General features: G+C 39.2%; 1 protein-coding gene across 2 annotated transcripts in view; it reads left to right on the top strand.

Moving 5' to 3' along the window:
- Positions 1-22,886, top strand: part of LOC140192348 (MFS-type transporter SLC18B1-like) — a 40,879-nt gene extending 17,993 nt beyond the window's left edge. For both annotated transcript variants that reach the window (XM_072249994.1, XM_072249993.1), the window contains 9 exons: positions 1,183-1,339; positions 3,897-4,033; positions 7,688-7,789; positions 14,326-14,417; positions 18,499-18,594; positions 19,515-19,589; positions 20,935-21,028; positions 21,162-21,208; positions 22,350-22,886. In XM_072249994.1, the coding sequence (XP_072106095.1) occupies positions 1,183-1,339; positions 3,897-4,033; positions 7,688-7,789; positions 14,326-14,417; positions 18,499-18,594; positions 19,515-19,589; positions 20,935-21,028; positions 21,162-21,208; positions 22,350-22,404 (855 nt within the window). In that variant the 3' untranslated portion in view covers positions 22,405-22,886. The remainder of the gene's footprint in view (positions 1-1,182; positions 1,340-3,896; positions 4,034-7,687; positions 7,790-14,325; positions 14,418-18,498; positions 18,595-19,514; positions 19,590-20,934; positions 21,029-21,161; positions 21,209-22,349) is intronic.
- Positions 22,887-23,535: the final 649 nt, after the last annotated feature.

Here is a 23,535-nt window from a genome sequence, read left to right as displayed (position 1 = left end):
CCCCTCAGCCATGATGCTCTTGAACCAAAGGGGATAACTTCACTTAACTTCACTCACCCATCGCTGAGCTGTTTCCACAACCTATCGGCTCACCTTTAAGGATTCTTCACCTCATGTTCTAGATATTTACTGCTTATTTATTATTTCTTGTATTTTCTTTTTGCATTTTCACAGTTTGTTGTCTTCTGCATCAAAGTTGGTGCTGATCCACTCCACCACCAGCCAACCGGTTTCTTCTAAATAGCCACAAGAAATGAATCTCAGGGTTGTATATGGTCACATGTACATTCTTTGATAGTAAATTTACTTTAAACTTCGACATTTGGAGTTGTTGATCAGCCTTGCTGCCTGGGGAAAGTAACTGTTTTTGAGCCTGGTGATCCTGGTACTCTCCCCGATGGGACTGGTCTGGGTGGGTGGCCTTTTCCCAGCACCTTTCTGAATATATATATCCCTGATGGCAGGTAGGTTGGTGCTGGTGATGCATTGGGCAGTTTTGATTGCCCGTTGTAAAGCATTTCTGTTCAACGCATTGCAGTTTCCGTACCATGTAGTAATACAGTGTATTAGGACGCTCTCTACTGCGCACCTGTGGAAGGTTGTGAATGTAGATGTGCATAGTCCAGCTCTCTTCAGCCTCAGAAAGTGGAGGCATTGGTGAGCTTTCCTAATTACGAAGGAAGTATTCTGGGACTGTGAGAAGCTGTGCAAGATGTGCACTCCCAGAAGTTTGAAAACTGGTTGCAGTTTCTGCAGACGCTAGCAATCCAAACAACACACACAAAGTGCTGGAGGAGCTCAGCAGGCCATGCAGCATCTAGGAGAAGGGTACAGTCAGTGTTTCAGCCTGAAATGTTGACTGTACTCTTTTTCTAGATGCTGCCTGGCCTGCTGCGTGCCTCCAAAATTCTGTGCGAATTGCAGTTTCCACTGCTGTACGGCTGATGTAAAAGGTGGTCTGAGCTTTTCTGGTCGATAACCATCTCCTTTGTCTTGTTGACATTAAGCAAGAGATTACTTTCGTGGCATCAGGCCTCGAGCTCTTCCACTTCCTCTGTGTAGGTTGGCTCAGAGAATGAACTATTTGCCTGACCCAATGTGATGTTTGTTGCTTCTCATGATGTCTGTATTTCCAGAAATAGAAGCTGCAGTAACGCAAACTCCAAACTCTGTTTTCCTTAGGGATCCCTGGAAGTATTCACTGGACTTGGCCTATCACTGGGTCCACCAATTGGAGGCTATTTGTATCAATTGTTTGGATATCAGATTCCTTTTGTTATGCTGGGATGTGTGGTTTTATTAATGCTACCTTTGAACATGTGCATTTTACCAAGATGCGGTAAGATTCTGCATTTTCATCTTTTCTAGCTTACTGTTATTGACTGTATAGTTTGAAAATTACTTGCAAATTAAAAGGCAATTTTTTTTTAAAACCATTTTAAGCCAGTAAATCCATTAATCCAGTTAACTGCAGAGCTTACTAGTTACGTGATCAGCAGCTGAATAGATTCAGTTCACAACTATTCTGAAAAATGTAATGTAAACTGAGGCCATCATATTAATCTGAGTTTCTGCATTGATTGATTTCCAGTGATCTTTGTTCTCATCATATCTGACATAGAGATGTAAGATTTACCTGGCGTATTCCTCCACTGCTAAACAGTTGGTTGAATTGCTGGATGCCCACCCAGACTTAGAATGATATTTAACAGAAGAATAGGTAGCCAGTTCCTTTGGAACCGAACCCAGTTGCTGCATGACTCCTTTAAGGGAGTAACAGAAATTAGAAGGAACAAAAAAAAATAATCACAATCAGTATATCAATAAACCAAATGGAGAAAAATAGAACTAGTCTATTGGAATTGCAGTCAATGAGCTACAGGCAATCCCCAGGTTATGTAAGGGTTCCATTCCTAAGAATTGTCTTTAATCTAAAATTTTCTTAAGTCAGAAACATCCATTTTCGATAGTTACCTGTATTGTATGGTTGTACATGTATGTGCAATAGATCTCATTTCATTGAATAATCATGCTAACACTATCCATAATTAAACAGAATATATATTGTATCCCATCATTAATGAACACCATAAACCAGCGGTCCCCAACCACCGGGCCGCAGAGCATGCGCTACCGGGCCGTGAGGAAGCGATATGATCTGGCGATAGGAGTCAGCTGCACCTTTCCTCATTCCTTGTCATGCCCACTGTTGAGCCATTACGCATGCGAGGTCATTACCCGTGTGTCATCCATGTCAGCGCGGGAAGGAGATCAACTCCTCGAGCTTGCAAATGACGGCGGACTGGAAAGTTTGTTTGACATAACATCTCTGCCGGCATTCTGGATCAAAGTCAAGGGTAAAAATCCTGATATAGCCACGAAGGCACTGAAAACGTTGCTTCCATTTCCAACATATCTCTGCAATGAATGCAACGAAGACTAAGTTGCGGAATAGACTGGACATAAGGAACCCCCTTTGAGTATCGCTGTCTCCCATCACCCCTCGATTGGACAGTCTTGTTGCAAGAAAATAAGCTCAGGGCTCCCACTGATTCAGCGATATTGGTGTGTTGCAATGATTTTATATGTTCATACGGGGGAAATAATGCACTGTGTGTTTAATATCCAAACGTTACTTAAAATGTTATGATGCTATTGACTTATATAACCATTTAACAATTACAGCATGGAAACAGGCCATCTCGGCCCTTCTAGTCCATGCCGAACGCTACTCTCACCTAGTCCCACCGAACTGCACTCAGCCCATAATTCCAATCCTTTCCTGTCCATATAGCTATCCAATTTTTCTTTAAATGATAATATCGAACCTGCCTCTACCACTTCTACTGGAAGTTCGTTCAAAATTTACTTCAAGCTCCCCTGACAATTGACTTATCACTATATTCATGCGAGGAAAATATGCGCTGTGTGTTTAATATTAAATTCATTAGATAAACCCTTTTAGAAAGGAAATTGAGTGTATTAGCCACTTATCACCGATATTCCGGTCGTAATTCTGATCCCCCGAACAGAATTGTCAAAAACGATTTGTAGAAAAAAACCGTACACGCATGCGCGCTGGTGCCCGTGCAAGGCTTCATGATCATTGTAGTCTTTCTCGGGGTAAACCCAGCGTACTTGACTGCTACTCTCGTCCGTTGGCAACCCTACCCTCCCCCGCCCCCCCCCACCCACCCCCGGGTCGGCCGGTCCGCAAGAATATTGTCAATATGAAACCGGTTCGCAGTGCAAAAAAGTTTGGGGACTCCTGCCATAAACCATTATTATCATCATCTCTATCTTGAACATTGTTTTAAAAACATTTGGGAGAATTTACATAAAGTTGGATCATTTGTAACCCAGGAGCCCTTGCATTGTCTGTTTTTTATGGTCAGCAGATAATAGGTGCGACTTCAAACTGCTATGAGCATTTCATAAATGCAAGGAAATGGGTTAGAGGTGATAGCAAATTAAAAAGAAAAAAATTAAACAAATACTTGATTGCTGCATGGTGAGATCTACTGGTTACCAGTGTTCAAATGGTGAAATTATTAACATTGTTTGGCATAAACGTGCCATTGATAAGCAAGCTGTGTCTGAAGTAAGACAGAATAATATTTAAAATTTGGTAAATAAAAGGAAAGTGTATCTGTTTTATGGTTACCATTGAAAGACATGGGCAGTTAATGGATAATGATTACAATGTTAACTGGGGCAGAAATTTAAAAAACAAATTGCTTATTGCCAAGCTGACATTTTTGATTTTGAGTACAAATGCTATTATTAGGATATACAGAATGAATGTAACAGTGGCTATTCTACTTGCAAGAAAAGACATTGTCAAATATTTTAACTGTTGGTATTCATATGTTGTAACTAATGTTCTTTATTTTCAGATGGAGTTGCCAGTAATTCCAGTTTATGGAAGCTGATTTTAATCCCTAAAGTAACTTTAATGTCCATGATTATATTTTCCATAAGTTCATGTATTGGATTCCTGGATCCCACTATATCACTGTTTGTTATTGATAAGGTACTTTTTTTTTTTAAGAACTCCTGTGTGTTGTTTACCTTCCATTTACTTTCTTGTTCCAAGAGTTGAGAAGTGGACTAACTCAGTTTTTGAAAAAGCAAAAATGATATGCCTGGTTAGAAGCAAATCATTTCTTCAAGATTGTTCCTCCAGAACAAGGGAGCAATGTATTAAATTTAGAGCAAGGCCACTGAGAAGTGAAACAAGGAAGAGTGTTCCCTCTCAAAGGGTAGCGGAAATCTGGGTGACTGTGCTGCTCAAATGCTCAAGACAGAGCTTTGACAGAGATTTTTAGACAGTATCAGGGCATTGCCCACAAAAAGCCATCATATTGCTTTTTTCATAAAATCTGCACATTCCTGTCTTTCACATTAAGGATAAGGTAAAGAAAAAATATTGAAATGCTTATAGACATTTGATGAGGTACCCCATGCAAGGCTTATTGAGAAAGTAAGGAGACATGGAATCCAAGGGGACATTGCTTTGTGGATCCAGAACTGGCTTGCCCACAGAAGGCAAAGAGTGGTTGTAGATGGATATATTCTGCATGGAGGTCGGTGACCAGTAGTGTGCCTCAGGGATCTGTTCTGGGACCCCTACTCTTCGTGATTTTTATAAATGACTTGAATGAGGAAGTGGAGGGATGGGTTAGTAAATTTGCTGATGACACAAAGGTTGGGGGTGTTGAGGATAGTGTGGAGGGCTGTCAGAGGTTACAGCAGGACATTGATAGGATGCAAAACTGGGCTGAGAAGTGGCAGATGGAGTTCAACCCAGATAAGTGTGAAGAGGTTCATTTTGGTAGGTCAAATATGATGGCAGAATGTAGTATTAATGGTAAGACTGCTGGCAGTGTGGAGGATCAGAAGGATCTTGGGGTCTAAGTCCACAGGACACTTAAAGCTGCTATGCAGGTTGACTCTGTGGTTAAGAAGGCATACGGTGCATTGGCCTTCATCAACCGTGGAATTGAGTTTAAGAGCCAAGAGGTAGTGTTGCAGCTATATAAGACCCTGGTCAGACCCCAGTTGGAGTACTGTGCTCAATTCTGGTTGCCTCACTACAGGAAGGACGTGGAAACCATAGAAAGGGTGCAGAGGAGATTAACAAGGATATTGCCTGGATTGGGGAGCATACCTTATAAGAATAGGTTGAGTGAACTTGGCCTTTTCTCCTTGGAGGGACAGAGGATGAGAGGTGACCTGATAGAGATGTACAAGTTTGAGAGGCATTGATCGTGTGGATAGTCAGAGGCTTTTTCCCAGGGCTGAAATGGCTAGCACATGAGGATGCTTGGAAGGAGGTACAGAGGAGATGTCAGGGGTAAGTTTTTTACGCAGAGACTGGTGAGTGTGTGGAATGGGCTGCCGGCAGCGGTGGTGGAGGCAGAAACAATAGGGTCTTTTAAGAGACTCCTGGATAAGTACATGAAGCTTAGAAAAATAGAGGGCCATGGGTAAGCCTAGGTAGTTCTAAGGTAAGGACATGATCGGCACAGCTTTGTGGCCGAAGGGCCTGTATTGTGCTGTAGGTTTTCTACGTTTCTATGGAATTATGAAGGATTCACATGAGCGATGCCATAACTGAGGGCATACAACTAAGTAGAGTGGGGAAAAATGAAGAGGCTAGTAATGACTGTGTTAGAGAACTTTAAATGATGTGACAAAATAATCATGAAGGAAGTGTTTCTGTAGGTGATAAATCTAAAATTCAAGTTCATAAGTGATTAGATAGTCATTTATATATCCAGTAATCAATTATTGGGAAAATCTTTATTTGGTAGGAATGGGGAACTTACTGCAAGGGGGAGCAGAGGAAGCTGGGAAGTGAGCCATGTGGATCTGACTGGTAGATGAAGTAAGATCAGTACGTACATGTGTACAATCAGTATGTATTCTCCATGTCTAGTCTATCCAGGTCTTTTAATATTTGGCAGGTTTCATTGAGGTTTTTCCCTCATTCTTCTAAACTCCAGTGAGTATAGGCTCAGATCCACCAAACACTCCTCGTATGTTAAACCTTACATTCCCAGGATTATTCTCACGAACCTCCTCTGGACTCTGTCCATTGCCAGCACATTATATCTTCTTTAAGGGGCCTGTAATTATTCACAATAGTCCAGACATGCTTTGACCGATGCCTATAAAGCCGAAGCATTAGGACTCATTTATGGTGGTTGATTAACCTAATAACATTCACCATTTGAGATCTGGAAGGAAACCGAAGCACCTGGAGGATACCCAAGCCATCAAAGGGAGAATGTACAACCCCCACACATACCGATCTAGAGGTCAATTGTGGCGCTAATTGTGGGAGAGGTTCAATAGGCTGAATTTGTTTCTCCTGGAGTGAAAGAGGCTGATGGATGACCTGATAGATGTATATAAAATTATGAGAGGCACAGGCAGGGTAGCTAGTGGGAATCTTTTTCCCATGGTGAGGATACCAAGAACGAAAAGGCTTGGGTTTAAGTTGGGAGGAAAGGAGTATTCAAGTGGATCGGGGGTGGGGAGGGGGGGAGGCTCGAAGGCCACACATTGATGCAGTCACAAATAAGGCACTCCAGTATCTGCTGTTTGTTTGGAGGTTGTGGGGATTTAGTCTGTCACCAAAAACTCTTGCAAATTTCTGTAAGTGAAGAATTCTGAAGTCGGAAGAATTCTGACTGGTTCAACCATAGCTTGGTACGGAGGCTCCAATGCAGAGCATCACAGGAGGCTGCAGATGGTTGTAGACTCCATCACAGGCGCAACCCTTCCTACCTTTGAGGACATCGTCAAGAAGCAGTGCCTCAAGAAGGGACCATTTGGATCATGGCCGCTTCTCATTGCTACCATCAGGGAGGAGGTACAGGAGCCTGAAGACCCACATTTAACAGTTCAGAAACAGGCAGTTTGCCTCTCCATGGCCAAGTGTTTCTTCCCCTCTGCTATCAGATTTATGAAGAGTCCTGAATACTACTTCATTATTCCTTTATTTTGCACTATTTACAGTGTTTTATAATTTATAATAACTAAGTCTGTGTATTGTATGGCTGTGCTGTACTGTGCACTGTACAAAACAACAAATTTCACATTATATAAGACATGGTTAATAAACCTGATTCTGAAGTATTTTTTGAGCATTGCGGTTGATAATTGGAATTCACAAACAGAAGAGGCGATAACATAGAAAGATGTGTGCTTAAAGCATGCAAATGGGATTAGTGTAGCTGGGTGAAAAGACTGGCATGAATATGGAGAGCCAAACTGCCTGTTTCTGTGTTGTTCAACTCTCAGATTGCATATATTGTTTGAACTCTCAAAGCTTTACTCTCTGTAGGTTTTAGCATGAGCAATCTCAAACCTTTTCTTTGCAGTGTACTTATATGTACACTTGCATAAACTACACACAAGGTGAAATTGTTTGATTCCTCATTTTCAAGATTATTCTTTCAAGTTGAGGACAATTGCCTTTTACTTTTCTGATAAAAGTATGAAGTAAAGTAGAACAGATATCCTGGATAAATTACTTCTTTTCAATTTCATAAGTAGCACAGTTTATAGGTCATTCCAATATAGCTTGTTTAATCAGTTGCTTTTTAAATACTATTGACTTAGCACTGCATCTGATTTGTGCAGCTCTGACTGTAAAACATGCTTTTATGTTCTTCAGTTCAAATTAAGTACTGGATTTGTGGGACTGGTATTCCTGGGGCATTCTGTGACTTATGCAGTATCCGCCCCATTTCTTGGATATCTGTCTGATAAAGTACCTGTAAGTATGCACACTAGCTTTGATATCTTTTTTATAGTAAGAGTTTTATACGGACTGTTTATCTACCGTAATAAATTCCTTTTATTCAATTGATTTTTTGATGGCATTCAAGAAATCTAACATGCTTGTTATAGAAATTTTTAAAAAGTCATAACTTCTGTACTGCCTTTGCTGAGGTGTTGTAACATTAACTAGAGAGTCAGCAAAATTCTATTCAAAAATGACATGAGAGTCAGGGTATAGCCTCCTAGCTCCTTGGTTTTATTGCAGTCTCAATGGCATGACATAGTGAATAAGGAGTGAAATTAAAACAACAAAATAAAGTACAGTCACTCCACTGCTCCATTCACACAAGTAGATATAGACAGAACTCAGTAAGAGCTCAGCTAAGTTTCCTGCAGGCAAATATTTTAAGATTCCGACAAGTAGATACTACAGGTAAGTAACGTGTAAACCATTAGCATGTAGGTTAGTGTCTAATAAACTCAACATTCTATTTTTGCAAAATCTGATTGATATCTTCAGCTTAACTTCTAAATGATTTAACATTAACTTACAAGCAATGCTTTGGATGGACGCTTCATTTGCTCCTAACATGAACATAATATTTTGTTCCATCACCTCTCCTGTCAGTGTGTTCCTGGCACCTGCTACAACTTTGTAAAACAAAACAAAAACTTTTCCCTTCTCGCCTTTTAAAACTATGCCTTCTAAATATTTGCCACTTCCCTAGTTGGAATAAAGACTATCTTCACTATCTGTGCCTCTCATAATTTTATATCTCCTATCAGATCATACCTCAGCTTCCGATGCTCCAGAGAAAGCAACCCAAGTATATCCAACCTCACTTATAGCTAATACTTTTCTGCCTGGTGAATCATTTGCACCAACTTTTGCGCCTCTGCATCCTTTCTATAATACATTTTACCAGAACTGCACGCAATACACCAAATGTGGCCGAACCGAAAATTTTATACTCCTGTAACATTTGCATTATATGCCTCATATGATAAAGACAAGTGTGCCTTTTGACATCTTTATCATCATATTAACTTGTGTGGCCACTTTCAGTGAGCTGTGGACTTATACCCCAAGATCCCTCTGCGGATTGATGCTTCAAATTCTCCTGCCATTTACTGTATGCTTTTCTCTTACATTTGACCACCCAACATGCAACACCTCTTACTTACCTGGATTATACTCCATCTCCCATTTCTCCACCCATATTTCCAATCAATTTATGTCGTGCTACATCATTTGGCAACTTTCCTCATTATCCACATTGGCACCAACTTTCATGTCATCTATGAACTTGCTAATCAGCCTATGTCCAACTGTCACAATCGAGATACCAGCACAGGTCACAGACACCCCACCCAGTAAGAATAACTCTCCTCCACCCCTTTTTAATACATAGGCATCCGTTAGTCTCATGAGACCATAGATTTGTGCCTTGGAAGGTTTCCAGGGCGCAGGCCTTGGCAAGGTTGTATGGAAGACCAGCAGTTGCCCATGCTGCAAGTCTCCCCTCTCCACGCCACCATTGTTGTCCAAGGGACCCATTAGGACTCATACAGCTTGGCACCGGTATCGTTGCAGAGCAATGTGTGGTTAAGTGCCTTGCTCAAGGTCACACACGCTGCCCCAGCCAAGGCTCAAACTAGTGACCTTCAAATCACTAGACAAATGCCTTAACCACTTGGCCATGTGCCACCACTACCCTCTCTTTATTAAGACCAAGTCAATTTTGAATTCAATCTATCTTGTGTCTGTGGAACCCATGTCTTAACTTCTGGATCAGCCTTCCTTGAGGGGTGTTGTCGAATGCTTCACTGCAGTCCATGTAGACAACACCCTCATCAATTTGTGTCACCTTTTTTAAAAACAAATGCAATCAAATTTGTAAGACATGATCTGCCATGCTGAAAATCACATTGACTTATCATAATAAGTGCATGGATTTCCAGATGTGAGTAAAGCCTATCCCTAAGAATCTTCTCCAGTAATATCCCTATCATTGAGGCAAGGTTCAGCAGTCTATACATTCCTGGTTTGTCCGTATTTCCCTTTTTAAACAGAGGAATAACATTGGCAATTATTCTGTAGCTAGAAAGGATCTCTTAAAAATGCTCCAGCAATCAGGCCTTTTGCTTCTCTTGATAACCTGGGATAGATCCTATCTGCCCATGGGAATTCCTTCATCTTAATGTTCTTCAAATGAGCTACACCAATTTCCTCTGTGATGTCAATATGTCTTGGAATATCAGCAGGCTTCTCTCTGATTTCTCTATCCTTCATGTCCATCTTCTTGGGGAATACCAATGCAAAGTACTCATTTGGTATCTTGCCCAATTTCTCTGGCTCCAGGCATTGAGTGGTTATTCACTCTTCCTTTCTACTCTTTCCTTTATAATATATACAGTATAGAAAATGCCTTGACATTCAACTTAATCCTACTCACCAAGGACATTTTATGTCCTGTTTGCAACCTTCAGATTCCCTTTCTAAGTTCTTTTCTGCCTCCTTTAACTTCACCAAGGGCACTATCTGATTTCAGCCTCCTAAACCTTACATATGCTTTCTTTTTGACACCATCTTTCGCCATCCAAAGTTCTGAATCTTCTTATCCTCGTCATTCTTTCCTGCAGGAACACGTTGGTCCTGAATGCTCTCCCATTAAGCTGGCCTTTAAACAACTCCCACAAATCAGATGTGGACTTACCCAATAACAGCTACTCCCAATCTACTTCCCCTTGCTCTTCCCTAATACTGTTGTAATTAGCCTTCCTCCAGTTTACTACTTTCCCCAAGGTCTTTTCTTAATCTTATCTGTTGTAGTGGCAATTCAAACAAACCGATTGCTGCTGCTGCTGGCAACCCCCACAGATTTGTTATACTTGTATGACATGCATTTCATTCACTCCAGTAATGATCGTTCCAAAAATCAAAGGTATGTATTTACAAACATGCAATTTTGAAGTGTAGCTAAGTGGTCAACAAAAGATATGACATCCGTCAGACCGCAGCTCCAAACTGCCCCGAGCAAAGCGCAAATACATAACTTATTCCCTTCACTTTTATCACGCCCCCGCTCATGCCTAGTTACTATAATAAACATGCAACTTAAAATACAGTGCAGATAGAGAACAGGTGCATGGCTCTTCCATCCATAACTATCTTATGATCACTATTTCCAAAATGCTCTCCCATTAAGATATGGTTGAAGTCGGAAGTTTATGTACACCTTAGCCAAAAACATTTAAACTCAGTTTTTCTCAATTCTTGACATTTAATCCTAGAAAACATTCCCTGTCTTAGGTCAATTAGGATCACAACTTTATTTTAAGAATGTGAAATGTCAGAATAATAGAGAGAATGATTTATTTCAGTATTATTTCTTTCATCACATTCCCAGTGGGTTAGAAGTTTACATACACTTTGTTAGTATTTGGTAGTATTGCCTTTAAATTGTTTAACTTGGGTCAAACATTTTGGGTCACCTTCCACAAGCCTCTCACGGTAAGTTGCTGGAATTTTGTTCCATTCCTCCAGATAGAACTGGTGTAACTGAGTCAGGTATGTTGGCCTCCTTTGTGGCACATGCTTTTTCAGTGAGGTCAGGGCTGTGTGATTGCCACTCCAATACCTTGACTTTGTTGTCCTTAAATTTTGCCACAACTTTGGAGGAATGCTTGGGGTCATTGTCCATTTGGAAGACCTAATTGCAACTGAGCTTTAACTTACTGGCTGATGTCTTGAGATGTTGCTTCAATATATTCACATAATTTCCCTTCCTCATGATGCCATCTATTTTGTGAAGTGCACTAGTCTCTCCTGCAGCAAAGCACCCCCACAACATGATGCTGCCACCCCCATGCTTCATGGTTGAGATGGTGTTCTTTGGCTTGCAAGCCTCACCCTTTTTCCTCCAAACACAACGATAGTCATTATGGACAAACAGTTCCATTTTTGGTTCATCAGACCAGAGGACATTTCTCCAAAAGGTAAGATCTTTGTCCCCATGTGCACTTGCAAACTGTAGTCTGGTTTTTTTATGGTGGTTTTGGAGCAGTCTTTCAAGTTTATGTAGATTATAGGACTTGTTTTATTGTGGATGTAGATACTTGTCTCCCTGTTTCCTCTAGCATCTTCACAAGGTCCTTTGCTGTTGTTCAGGGATTGATTTGCACTTTTTGCACCAAAGTATGTTCATCTCTCGAGAGAGAGAGAGAGAGAATGAGTCTCCTTCCTGAGCGGTATGACGGCTGCATGATGCCTTCAGGCGTTTAGAAATTGCTCCCAAGGATCAACCAGACTTGTGGAGCTCCACAGTTTATTTTTCTGTGGTCTTGGCTGATTTTGTTTGATTTTGTTTGAAAACTTCTGACCACTGGAATTGTGATATAGTCAATTAAAAGTGAAATAATCTGTCTGTAAACAATTGTTGGAAAAATTACTCGTGTCATGCACAAAGTAGATGTCCTCAATGTCTTGCCAAAACTATAGTTTGCTAATATGAAATCTGTGGAGTGGTTAAACAACGAGTTTTAATTACTTCAACTAAGTGTATGTAAACTTCCCACTTCAACTGTATATAGGGTAGGTAGAGTTGACACAGGTAGGAGAGATGGTCAGAGTCATTCCCACAGTGGAAATGTCAAAATATTGCAGGTTATAGCTTTAGGATGAGTGGAGGTGTGCGAGGAAAGTTTATTTTTTGACACAAAAGGTACTGGGTGCCTGAAACATGCAAAAGCAGATATGATAGTTATGTTTATCTGGACAGACACATTAACATACAGGGAAAGGATGCTGATAGATTATGTGCAGTAAGATGTAGTTAGTTTAATTTGGCATCATGATTGGTACAGACAGAGGGGCTTGTTTCTGTGCTGTACGTACTGTGTTCTATGTTCCTTTACCAGACTCATTTCCAATATGACGTATGGTAAAGCATGTTTCCTGGTTGGACTAATGACATATTATTTCAAGAAACCCTCCTGGATGCACCAAACAAATTCTGCTCAGTCTAACTTCCAGTCAGTATTGGGGAAGTTACCGCTAGAACAAACCTGTTGCTCTCACCTCTTTCCACAATCTGCGTGTACATCTGTTCCTCTGTCATCTGTGGGGTTATTGGAAGACCTACAGTATGACTCCATCTTTCTTACTCCCGAGCTCTACCCAACACTGCTTCAGTGGACGAGCCCTCTGTGCTACTGTGATATACATCATGATAGGTATTGCAACTACTTTTACATCCCTATTACATTGGACATTGTTTCAAAAGCTGCAGTCTTTGACCATTCCCTGTTTGTACAGTTCAAATAAGCTAGCTAGTTTAAATATTTGCAAGATTTGTTTTTGTACTCCTGGATGTTCAGGTTGTGCATCTAGAAATGATCTACTTGCTTGGATTGGGCTCTGCCACTGGCAAGCTTGTTCACAGTTAGTGAAAGTTGCCACTGTCATGTCTTCAGCTATAAGCTTTGTAGCTCTAAGCTTGCCTGTGTAAACCAGATGTACAGTTTTGTTGTCTCAGTGCAACTGATAACCTTGGGGTTTTTAATGGAAAGACAGTATTTTTCATGACTCAGAATGTGAAGCAGTGTCGTTCAGCTAACCAAGTACTTTATGAGTACTGTATAGTCACCTCTGTATCATACATAACAGAAGATTTATACTCAATGCAGGCCTTTGTAAAGTATATTAGCTGTGTGGAGACTATGCTAATGAGTGGGATGGAATGAAGTAGGCTGTTGAAACCCCTTGTGGAGCAATTAACAATTACAACAAAAAGTCAAACCTGAAACAATGAAATTAAAACGCAAATACCTCAAAATGTGCTACACTATATCATTGTTTGAAAAGAAAATGTTAATTTTTTGATAATTTTCTGTTATTTGGCCTATCAGCATCTAATGAATTCTCTTTATTGTGTAATTGTGAAGGACTGATATGGTATGCATTTTGTCAAAATAAAATAGAGGCTTAACTCTTAAGTATCACTTGGTACCTCCATACTGTGTGAAAATTTATAAGATATCTATTGTTTAATGAAATATCTTCACCTGTTTGTGATATTTAGCAATCGGCTGATGTCAAACTCCAACCATAAGAAGAAAGTAACCATAAACAATTTCTCTTTGACTTGTTATTTTGGTGTAGACTTCGGGATTGCTTCCTAATGCGTTTTCCCTTCTAGTTGACCTGAATGATTTCTTTTGGTGCCTTTTAACCCATTGACCACCAGTAGGATAGAAAGTTACATCTTTGATTGCACAGTTCATTCAGACAGGCTAAGTTGATTTGACAACACAAATTAGATTGAAATGTAAGGATTGTATCCTACTTCTACTAATTGATTTTGAAACGGGATCATTACATCCTATCACCAAGCATACACATGTAGCACATTGGTATAGTATGTAGATGCTTGTACCTTGAAATTCTAATGACGTAGTCTAGAATTCATACAAGGAATTGAGGGTTCTCATTTTGTCTTTTTTGTATTTTCCTTCTTTCCCCAACTCCAGAGAATTAGAACAGGGCTGGTGTTTGTTGGAAATTGGATGATTGCATTGAGCTTTCTGTTATTGGGGCCAGCACCCATTTTTCACATTAAGAGGTAGGTATTTAATTTTATTGTCTCCATAGGTTTGTTTATTTGTAGCACTATTGGGAATTTGCTATGAGCAGTGAATCAGTGGCTTTCTACTCTCCAGTATCCATAAGATTGCCCATGTAACTTTTAACAAGTTTGTTAACAGAGACTTTCAGTCATCTACCATGTACACATAACACTGAAGGAGAACTATTAGTTTTGTAAGGACATAACACCCTATGAGCAAAATTTAAATTTTCCATGCAATGGAACCTTCTGAGCAACATACTTACTTTGCCACTGGTTTGAAAAAGATATAAATTCCAAATCTACGTTTTAAAATTTTTCATCAGTCCTTAGAGTGAGAAATAGCCCAGAATTATACCACATCTTTGATTTCAAGGATTGCATCAATGCAACCTTTGCAGGGACTTTTTTATTACAAAAGTCAGGATATCTATACAACACTTTGAATGTGGAGTCAATAAAGTATGGTCATTTTTACCTCATAATAAATCTTAAATGGATTTGGAGTAGGCGAGAGGAGGGGAGCTGGAAGCCAGGAGCAGATGGGCAGTGATTTGGCCACCATTGCCAGCCCACCAACTGGAGAGTGTCATGGTTAAGGGTCGAAACACTCGGTGAAGGTTGGGAACCACCTGATGACATCTGCTCCTGGCTGAAGGCTACAGTTACCTTATAAGGAAACTGGAGAATGCACCCTAACAGGTGTATGTAACAAGAACAAGACAAGTGCCAACGCCATGCCATTATAACTGCAGCAAAATCTGGACTGTTATGCAATATCTAGAATACGAGGGGTGATTGATAAGTCCATGGCCTAAGGTAGAAGGGGTCAATTTTAGAAAACCTAGCACATTTATTTTTCAACATAGTCCCCTCCTACATGTACACACTTAGTCCAGTGGTCGCGGAGCATACGGATCCCTTCTTTGTAGAAGAGGTCCACAGCAGGGGTGATTGAAGGAGATGAGTTATTAACTTCAAACTTTCAGCATTATCACTCAGAGTTGAACTGCATGTGCATGTAATGAGAGCGTCTTGGACCTCCAGGTGACCCACAGCAGGGGTGATTGATAAGCTTGTGGCCTAGGGTAGAAGGAGATGAGTTACACAACTCTTGTTACATGCACGTGCAGTTCAACTCTTTGAGTGAAAATGCAGAAAGTTTGAAGTTAATAACTCATCTCCTTCTACCTTAGGCCACGAACATATCAATCACCCCTGCTGTGGACCACTTTTGGAGGTCCAAGACACTGACTTCTACAAAGAAGGGATCCGTATGCTCCACAACTGCTGGACTAAGTGTGTAAATGTAGGAAAAATAAATGTGCTCAGTTTGCCAAAATTGACTCCTTCTACCTTAGGCCACGAACGTATCAATCACCCCTCGTATAATACTCAAAAAGATGGTTGAAGTTAGGTCAATCGTAACTTTCAGAATGAAATTGGATGATAACTTGAAAGGGGAGGAAATTGAAGAACAGTGGGGGGGAGTAAGGGAGTGGACTAATTGGGTGGCTCCTAATATAAATAAATAAATGCATTAGTATTAGTTTATATACAAGTTGGCTAACAAATACTTACCAAATGCTCGTGATAAATTGACTGCATATCTTGTGCACCTTTATACCCAGACGGTCAGGGAGACATAAAGTACTAGATTTCTCAAAATAATATCAACAACTTTATTGTCTCTCTATTTCTATACTGCAAACTGAATATTTACTCTGGCACTCATATATATCAAGAAAATTAAGGGTGGTGTCAGATTGAGGGAAAAGAGACACAATATTGTGAATATTAGTGATAGGTCAGAGCGTTTGGAAATTTTAAGAAACCAACAAAATATTATTTTAAAAATGTAAAAGGATTAAAGATAGAACATGCAAGCATATTATTACCAAAAAAGAGAGACTAAGCATAGTGGTATAAAGGGATCTGAAGTCTAGATGCGAGAAGTTGGGACACAGGTACAGCAAGTATTTAGAGTACAGGAAGAATAAATAATATTAGACAGTAAGAGCTTCTCTCAATACCTCCAAAGGTAGAGCATAGCTGAAGCAGTTGTGGGTCTTTTAGGGAATGATTTTGGAAAATAGAGGAATGGCAGTGATCCCGAATGATTATTTGGGATTGGGATTGGTCTTCATGGTAGTAGACACAAAAAAAGCAACCTGACAGAGAAAGGTAATCTAGTACGGGAGGAACTCAAAGCAAATTGTATTATTTGAAAAAAAATACCAAGTAACAGGACTGAAGGCTTATATGTCCCAAGACTTTTCCTGAATCATTGCTCTCAAAGCAAGTGGCTAGAGGTAATAGATGCACTGGTTGTGTTGAGGACACACAGAGCTTGCAAAGGCATACAGATAGGTTAATAGAATGAGAAAGAAATTAGCAGAGTATAACTATAAAATGAAGAATGAAAAACATTATTAAAAGGGGAAGAGAGACTAAACATAGTTCTATAAAGGGATCTAAGTGCATGAAACAAAGGATTGGAATGCAGGTAATTAGGAAAACTAATGGAATGTTGGCATTATTGGGAGGGATTTGCAGACATCCCACCTTGCAAAAACTCATTTCAGGGAGGTAGCACCATCAATTTGCGGGAGACTCCAGGAACTTCCGGGAGAGGTGGGATATCTGCAATAGAGTAGCTCCTTAGCAGCTAGCCAGCTAGTTTAAGTGACATTAGCTATGCTAATGAATGAATAACACCGGTTAAACTTACCTCAACATGTCCTTTACAGTCTTAACCCACCATGGGCAATAGAAAAGTCACTGTTGCAAACAGTGCAGCGAGCAACACTGTCATTATTTTGACCCGTATTAGGCAGGGGTGCACTTTAGTGTAGTCTGGGGTGACGTACGTTTTATATTTTTTTTGGAACACTCTGCCATGGCGCTCTCTTGCTCCCACTCTCTCTCTCTCTCTCGTGGTCGCTCGCACGCTCTCTCGCTTGCTTTCTCTCTGGCTTGCGTTCTCTCACTTGCTCTCGCTCTCTCGCGCGTGCTCTCTCTTGCGGTCGCTCTCGCGCTCTCTCTTTCGCTCGCTCTCAAAAAAAATTGATTTCCGTGATATTGTATATAATTTGCGGGCATCAGGGAGCCACTATTAATATGCGGGAGACTCCCGGAACTTCCGGGAGAGGTGGGATGTCTGGATGTGGAGTATAAACTTAGGGAGACATTAAAGCAGATTTACAGAGTGCTGATAAAGCCATACCTGGAGTACTGTGTAAGGTTCTAGACTCCGTACTTGAGGGATATACTGTACGTGCATTGGAAATGGTGCAGATAAATTTCACTAATTTGATTCCTTGGGTGAAGTGGTTGATGTATAAACCGAGATTGAACAGGTCGGCCCTTTTCTTTTTAGAATTTAAAGGAATAAGAAGTAATTTTATTGAAAAGTATGAGAAGATGAGAGGGATTAATGGGATGGATATTCAGGGAGTGTTTTCCTGGAGAGATTATCTAGAACTAGAAGGCAAATTTTAGAATAAGGGGTTTTCCACTTCCATTCAAAAACAAGTACTGGAAGAACTCTGCCAATAAAGTAGCATCTGTGAAAAGAGAAACCAGTTAATATTTTAGACCAGAGAAGCTTTGAAGCTTTCTCAGAACTGGGAAAGAGTGGAAGGTTATCTGTTTTATTTTCATTGGGATCTAACAGGAAAACGTTGTCTAGTGTGGGAGGAACCTCCCTCACTATATATATATATATACATACACACACACACAGAGATATAATATATAATATATTTAATGTATATATTCATATATATTAAGGGCAGAAATGAACAGAAATTTGATCTACAGGGGTGTTAGCTGGAATGGGGAGAGAAAGGGAAAGTGGTGTGAGGACAGGATGTAGTCAGCCATAATTAATTGAGTGGTGGGGGATGCTGCACGGACTGATCTCCTTTGATATGCTCGTGTTTCTTACATTCTGTGTGCTGATCAGAAGGTAGGAATTTGATATTTTGCAGCATTTTCAAGTTATTTTGGGTGGGAAGTATGACAACAAATTTAATTTAAAAATCTCACTGATTTATTTTATTTCCTTTCTTTGCAGCCAGCTGTGGTTGTTTATTTTAATGCTGGTGGTAACTGGGTTTTCACTTAGTTTGTGTGGCATTCCCCTTTTTCCAGAAGTCATTACCTGTGCTTAGTAAGTACCAATATTTTTTAATCTTTGCTAAGGAAAGATGTAGTATATTTTTTCCTTGTTTGTGAAGGGATCAGCACAAAGCCCCATGCACTTTTAAAGAATCGATTATACCCATTATTAAAATTGTTTGATATAATTTTACTGAAAGCAGAGGTAGCAAAATATAATTGTTCCATATCGGGATTGTTTTAATCTTTCCTGAGGCTGTATTGAAAGTTAGAAATATCCAGATGTTCAGATTATGATTTTTGTGAGTTGTTTCAGTTTATGGCCCTAAAGTAGCATATCTTGTTTGATCAAATGGTTTACCTCTTTGATGCATGAGACTGCACCATCTCCAGAATTCTGTGTGTAATTTTCTATAAAGAAAATTTCTTATCTTTTAAAGTTGTCTGTTAGTTTATGATAGCCATGCTGCAATAACTCCATAAGTTTAATGCCTGCATTAATGGTTTCAGCTTTGCACTGATGCAGGCTGTCATTTGACCTCCAGGAACACAACTAATTCCTAAACCAAGTTGATTTCCCTGAAGTTCTGACTTCAATTATTTCCATGCAAATTCAATATCAAGTAGATAAATCGCTCCACAGAGGTTCTGTACATTTCTGAATTGGCTAATAAATATATCTATATACATGAATTAATTTTAATATAGATCTACTATTTATGAATAACCAAAATGTTGTTGGGATGTTCAGTGTTATGATCTCTATTTTTGATCTTCATTTATTTTTAAAGTGAAGGTAGGGCTTTTTTACTTGGCTGTGTGATAATTTTAACTGAATAATTTAGAAGGCTACACAATGTCTGATCACTAGAGGGTGCATACAATGCATAGGACATAGGTAGGAAACTATTCTAAGGCATTAGAAAGAGATTTCAATGTAATAATTGACGCTGGTGATTTTCTTTTGTTCAGTGAAAATGGATTTGAAGAAGGACTAGGCACTTTAGGTTTAGTGTCTGGATTATTTGGAGCATTTTGGTGTCTTGGGTATGTACTTATCTACTTAGAAACCCTTGAATGAGTAGTTCCTCAGTTAACCAAGTGTATTGTGGAGTTTCTTAATGCTTTTCTATTTAAATTTCCATTCTAAACTCTCAACTCAACATGACTGAACTTTGTGCAGCTGTCTGCAAATCATATAAATGATACTTTATGCTCCAAGTATTGTCATTGTATGATCCAACAGCATAGAAACACAAACATACAAAATTGACAGCAGCACATTTAAGAAGCAGGTATTAATGAGTAACATATCTTGAATTTAATGTTTTTATTTTATTAAAACTGGTGCAAATTTACATGCTGATGTAGATATCTGACACCCATACGAAAAAGCACAGTCTCAGATATAAAACCGGGCTGTATGGACAGCGGAGATAGTTTCCATGTATAGACAGTCAGATCATGGGGAAAAAATCTAACATGATTTGGACACTAGTAGATTCACTTCTAGGCATTTGAAATCTCACGAAGAGTCTAAGTTATGTAATTCCTGATAGGCTGATTTACTTCCTGTACTAGAAATCAGTGAAACTAGGGATATGAAAAATAATGTCTTGAATGTGGCAGTGTTGTGTGATAATCCATAAGTACATTTTGACCTATGTCTGCTAGGTGTTTTTAAAAAAAAAAATAGTGTTGGAGAAGATCTTGCCAGTTTACTTCTAAAAGAGTACTTCATTCTAAAATAGAATAATGGTGCCATATCAATTTGCTAACGAGCAGAATTGTGTGCTGTGACAGATGTACTTGCTGCAGATTTATTTTGCACCCATCTTTATTTATTCATTCATGGGAATTTCTCATTGTTGGCATGACCGACATCTAATGACCATCCCTAATTTCCTGGCTTGTGATGGCAAGTAGGAGTCAGCAATGAGTGCATTGAAGATCCTGCATTCAAGACATACCGACTCTATATATTTTGATGCTTTGGGTTTCTTCAACTCATGGATTAATAATAATAATGTACAGCTTCCTACTACTTTTGTAACCCTGGATCCAAATGTAAAGAAGCAAGGATTTTAAGGGTCAATACAGGTATTAACTTTGATGAATTAAATTGATTGTATCATCCACTAGTTGATAAATTGTTCCTATCACTTTGCAGATTTCAATAATGCTGGTGGTAACCTTGGTTATCAGCATCGAATGGTAAGGCGGTAATAGTTCTCCTACCTTACACTCTGGCTTCCTACCAGGAAGAAGACCTTTTGACACCAATATAGCTAATGGTGTGAACCAGGGCCAGTTATGAGAGTGAAGAGTTGCAAAGCTTACCTTGGCATGTTTTACTATTTCAGATGGTAACTAACATTGTCTTTTAAACCAGATCATTTGTAGGACCAACACTGGGCGGATACTTGTATGACAGATTAGATTTTGAGTGGGCTGCAACTGTGCAAGGAGGTTTTCCATTTCTCTTTGTAAGTAAGCATGTTTTGAATATGTACAGAGAAATCAGTGTAGTGTTAATTATACACTACTATTTCTAAAAAAAAAAATAAAATTAGGTATCAAATTCCTCTCAGCATGATGGTATCTCTCTCTCTCTCTTAGGGTACATTATTGGGTGTGTACTTAATAGTGGAAAAGGTGCGCAAAAGGTTTGTACTAATATTTTAATATTCATGTATATAAAGCATTCGCACAATATGCAGATAAGAAACAAGGTTTTAAAGAATAGTCTTTAATATTGTGAGTCTTCCTTTCCATTTTACTGGGTGGGGCACTAACTGCCCATAAACTTTGTTTCACGCAAGTGGAGGTTGGCTGAAGGTGCAGTTGAACTGTTGGAAGAGAATATGTACTTTATAGCAGATAGTTTTGGGTAGCAGTCAGAAGCTACTGAAGGTAGCTGTTGAAATTGAGGCTGACAGTTGTTGCATTGTTGATTCTGTACATAATCCCAGTGAATAAATTTTCTGTTTTCTGTGAGAATCCAGAAAATTTCTTGCCAGTAAGTCTGGGTGTTCACCTGCAGATGGTAAACAGCTCAGGATGCGGTTAATTCTCACACTGCTAAGGTGTTGCTTTTGGCATGTGTATGGAAGTCAGTTTTAAATATTTGTAGCTTTTGCAAGTGCTAACTGCATTTCTGGTTTGGGACACAGTTGATTTGGTTTTCACCAACCACAACAATTTTCATTAGTGACTCCAGCCAGTTGGACGTTTCACTCACTTTTCCATTGACCACAATATGGCTGTAGTTTTAAAAAGCACTCCAGCTGTTTTTTCAGTATTAATGGTCAAAATAATGACTAATCCACCTAAGACCTGGCATACCTTGACCTGTAGTCGGAAACACCTCCACCTTCAAATCAGGCATCTTCTTGGAAATTTATCATCTGTATGTCTTCATTTCTGTGTCCATTTTCTGTAACTCCATACTATTCTACGCATACCTTGATTAAATGCACTCCAGCCATATTTCTCTGTTCTTTAAGTTGGTCGTTCTTGTACTTCATTGATTCAAAAATCTAAGTTGCTTTGTGGGTGTTCAGCAGATCCTTAAAACCAAATTGGGTCACAGAAATGTGTTTTTTTTTTTTGTTTTGAGTATTTGTTGCTCCACACATTTTTTGGGAAATAATTAGCATTTGGATCAGAGAAATAATCTGCCTATAATTATGTTTTAACAATAAAATGTTTGCTTTAATTGGTTCTTTGTGATACGGTCTTTCTCCTACCCCTCTTAAATGAAATGTCTTTGAAGGAAATTTGATTTAGATTTTTGTTTTTATGAAGGTCACATTCTAGGAGCAACACAGAAGAAGAAACAGAACAACTATTATCAAATTGAATGTGGAAGCTTTGAATATTTACATGCACTACAGTCTTTCTGGAGATCATTTTTTAATTATTAGGATATCCACACACCTACATAGTGAGCAACTTCACAAGTGTTTGGACTATTTACATTGCTTGTTATTTCTTCTATTTGATAATTAAATTTAAATATTTTACATTGCTTCTACAAAGCTCTATGTGAAATACCATTTTATAATGTAGAAGTATGAAAATTGCATTCTCCCAGTACAATTTGAAGTCCTTCACACCACAATCAACCTGTCACAAATAAAGCTACACTAGGAATTCCATTCTGTTTGTTCACTTCCTACCTTCAAATACATGTAACCCTTTTTCATAAACTTGAAATGTGGCAGTGTGTTTTCTGAAAGAAGACGGAAGTAGGTTTTTTATTTCCTTTAGATCTCCTTTATCAGGATACTGTGAAAACAATTGAAGCACTGACAAAAAGCTGGTAATAAAAGTTTATTTTGATATTTGTAAAATAAATTCATCATTGCACTCTACTGGAATAGTTTTGAGAATCTTCAGTAACAACCAGATTGATTAGTTCTGGTCTTTTTTTCAAATCTTGGGTTAAAAAGATGAACATATTGAAATTATTTTATAAATTCATAATACATAAAAACAAAATTCTGGAAGCTTGCAGCAGGCAATGGTCACCTGATAGCAAACTTAGTTACACCCCTGAACTTGGGAGCTGGTTACTGGGTGAGATACGAAGGGTATGTGTGCATGGCACCTGTGAATGAGTGTGCACATACCAGATTGTGACTTCATCTGAGGTATTAATACTCGTGTAGCAGAGACTGTCTACCAGTTGTCTTGGTCAATTCTTGCCAATGGATCAAGACCTTGCTTCAAAAAGGCAACAATTATACCAGTGCCTAAGAAGAATAATGTGAGCTGCCTCAATGACTATTGCCTGGTAGCACTCATGCCTACAGTGATGAAATGCTTTGAGAGGTTCGTCAATGCTAAACTGAACTCCTGCTTTAGCAAGGACCTGTACCCATTGCAATTTGTCTATTGCCACAATAGGTCAACGGCAGATGAAATCTCAGTGGCTCTTCACACGGCCTTAGACCACCTGGACAACACAAGTACTTATGTCAGGATGCTG

This window comes from Mobula birostris, unplaced genomic scaffold (assembly GCF_030028105.1).
Source record: "Mobula birostris isolate sMobBir1 unplaced genomic scaffold, sMobBir1.hap1 scaffold_1168, whole genome shotgun sequence".
NCBI lineage: Eukaryota > Metazoa > Chordata > Chondrichthyes > Myliobatiformes > Myliobatidae > Mobula > Mobula birostris.
Note: the sequence above shows the minus strand (reverse complement) of the source record. Positions and strands in the feature narration are given on the sequence as shown.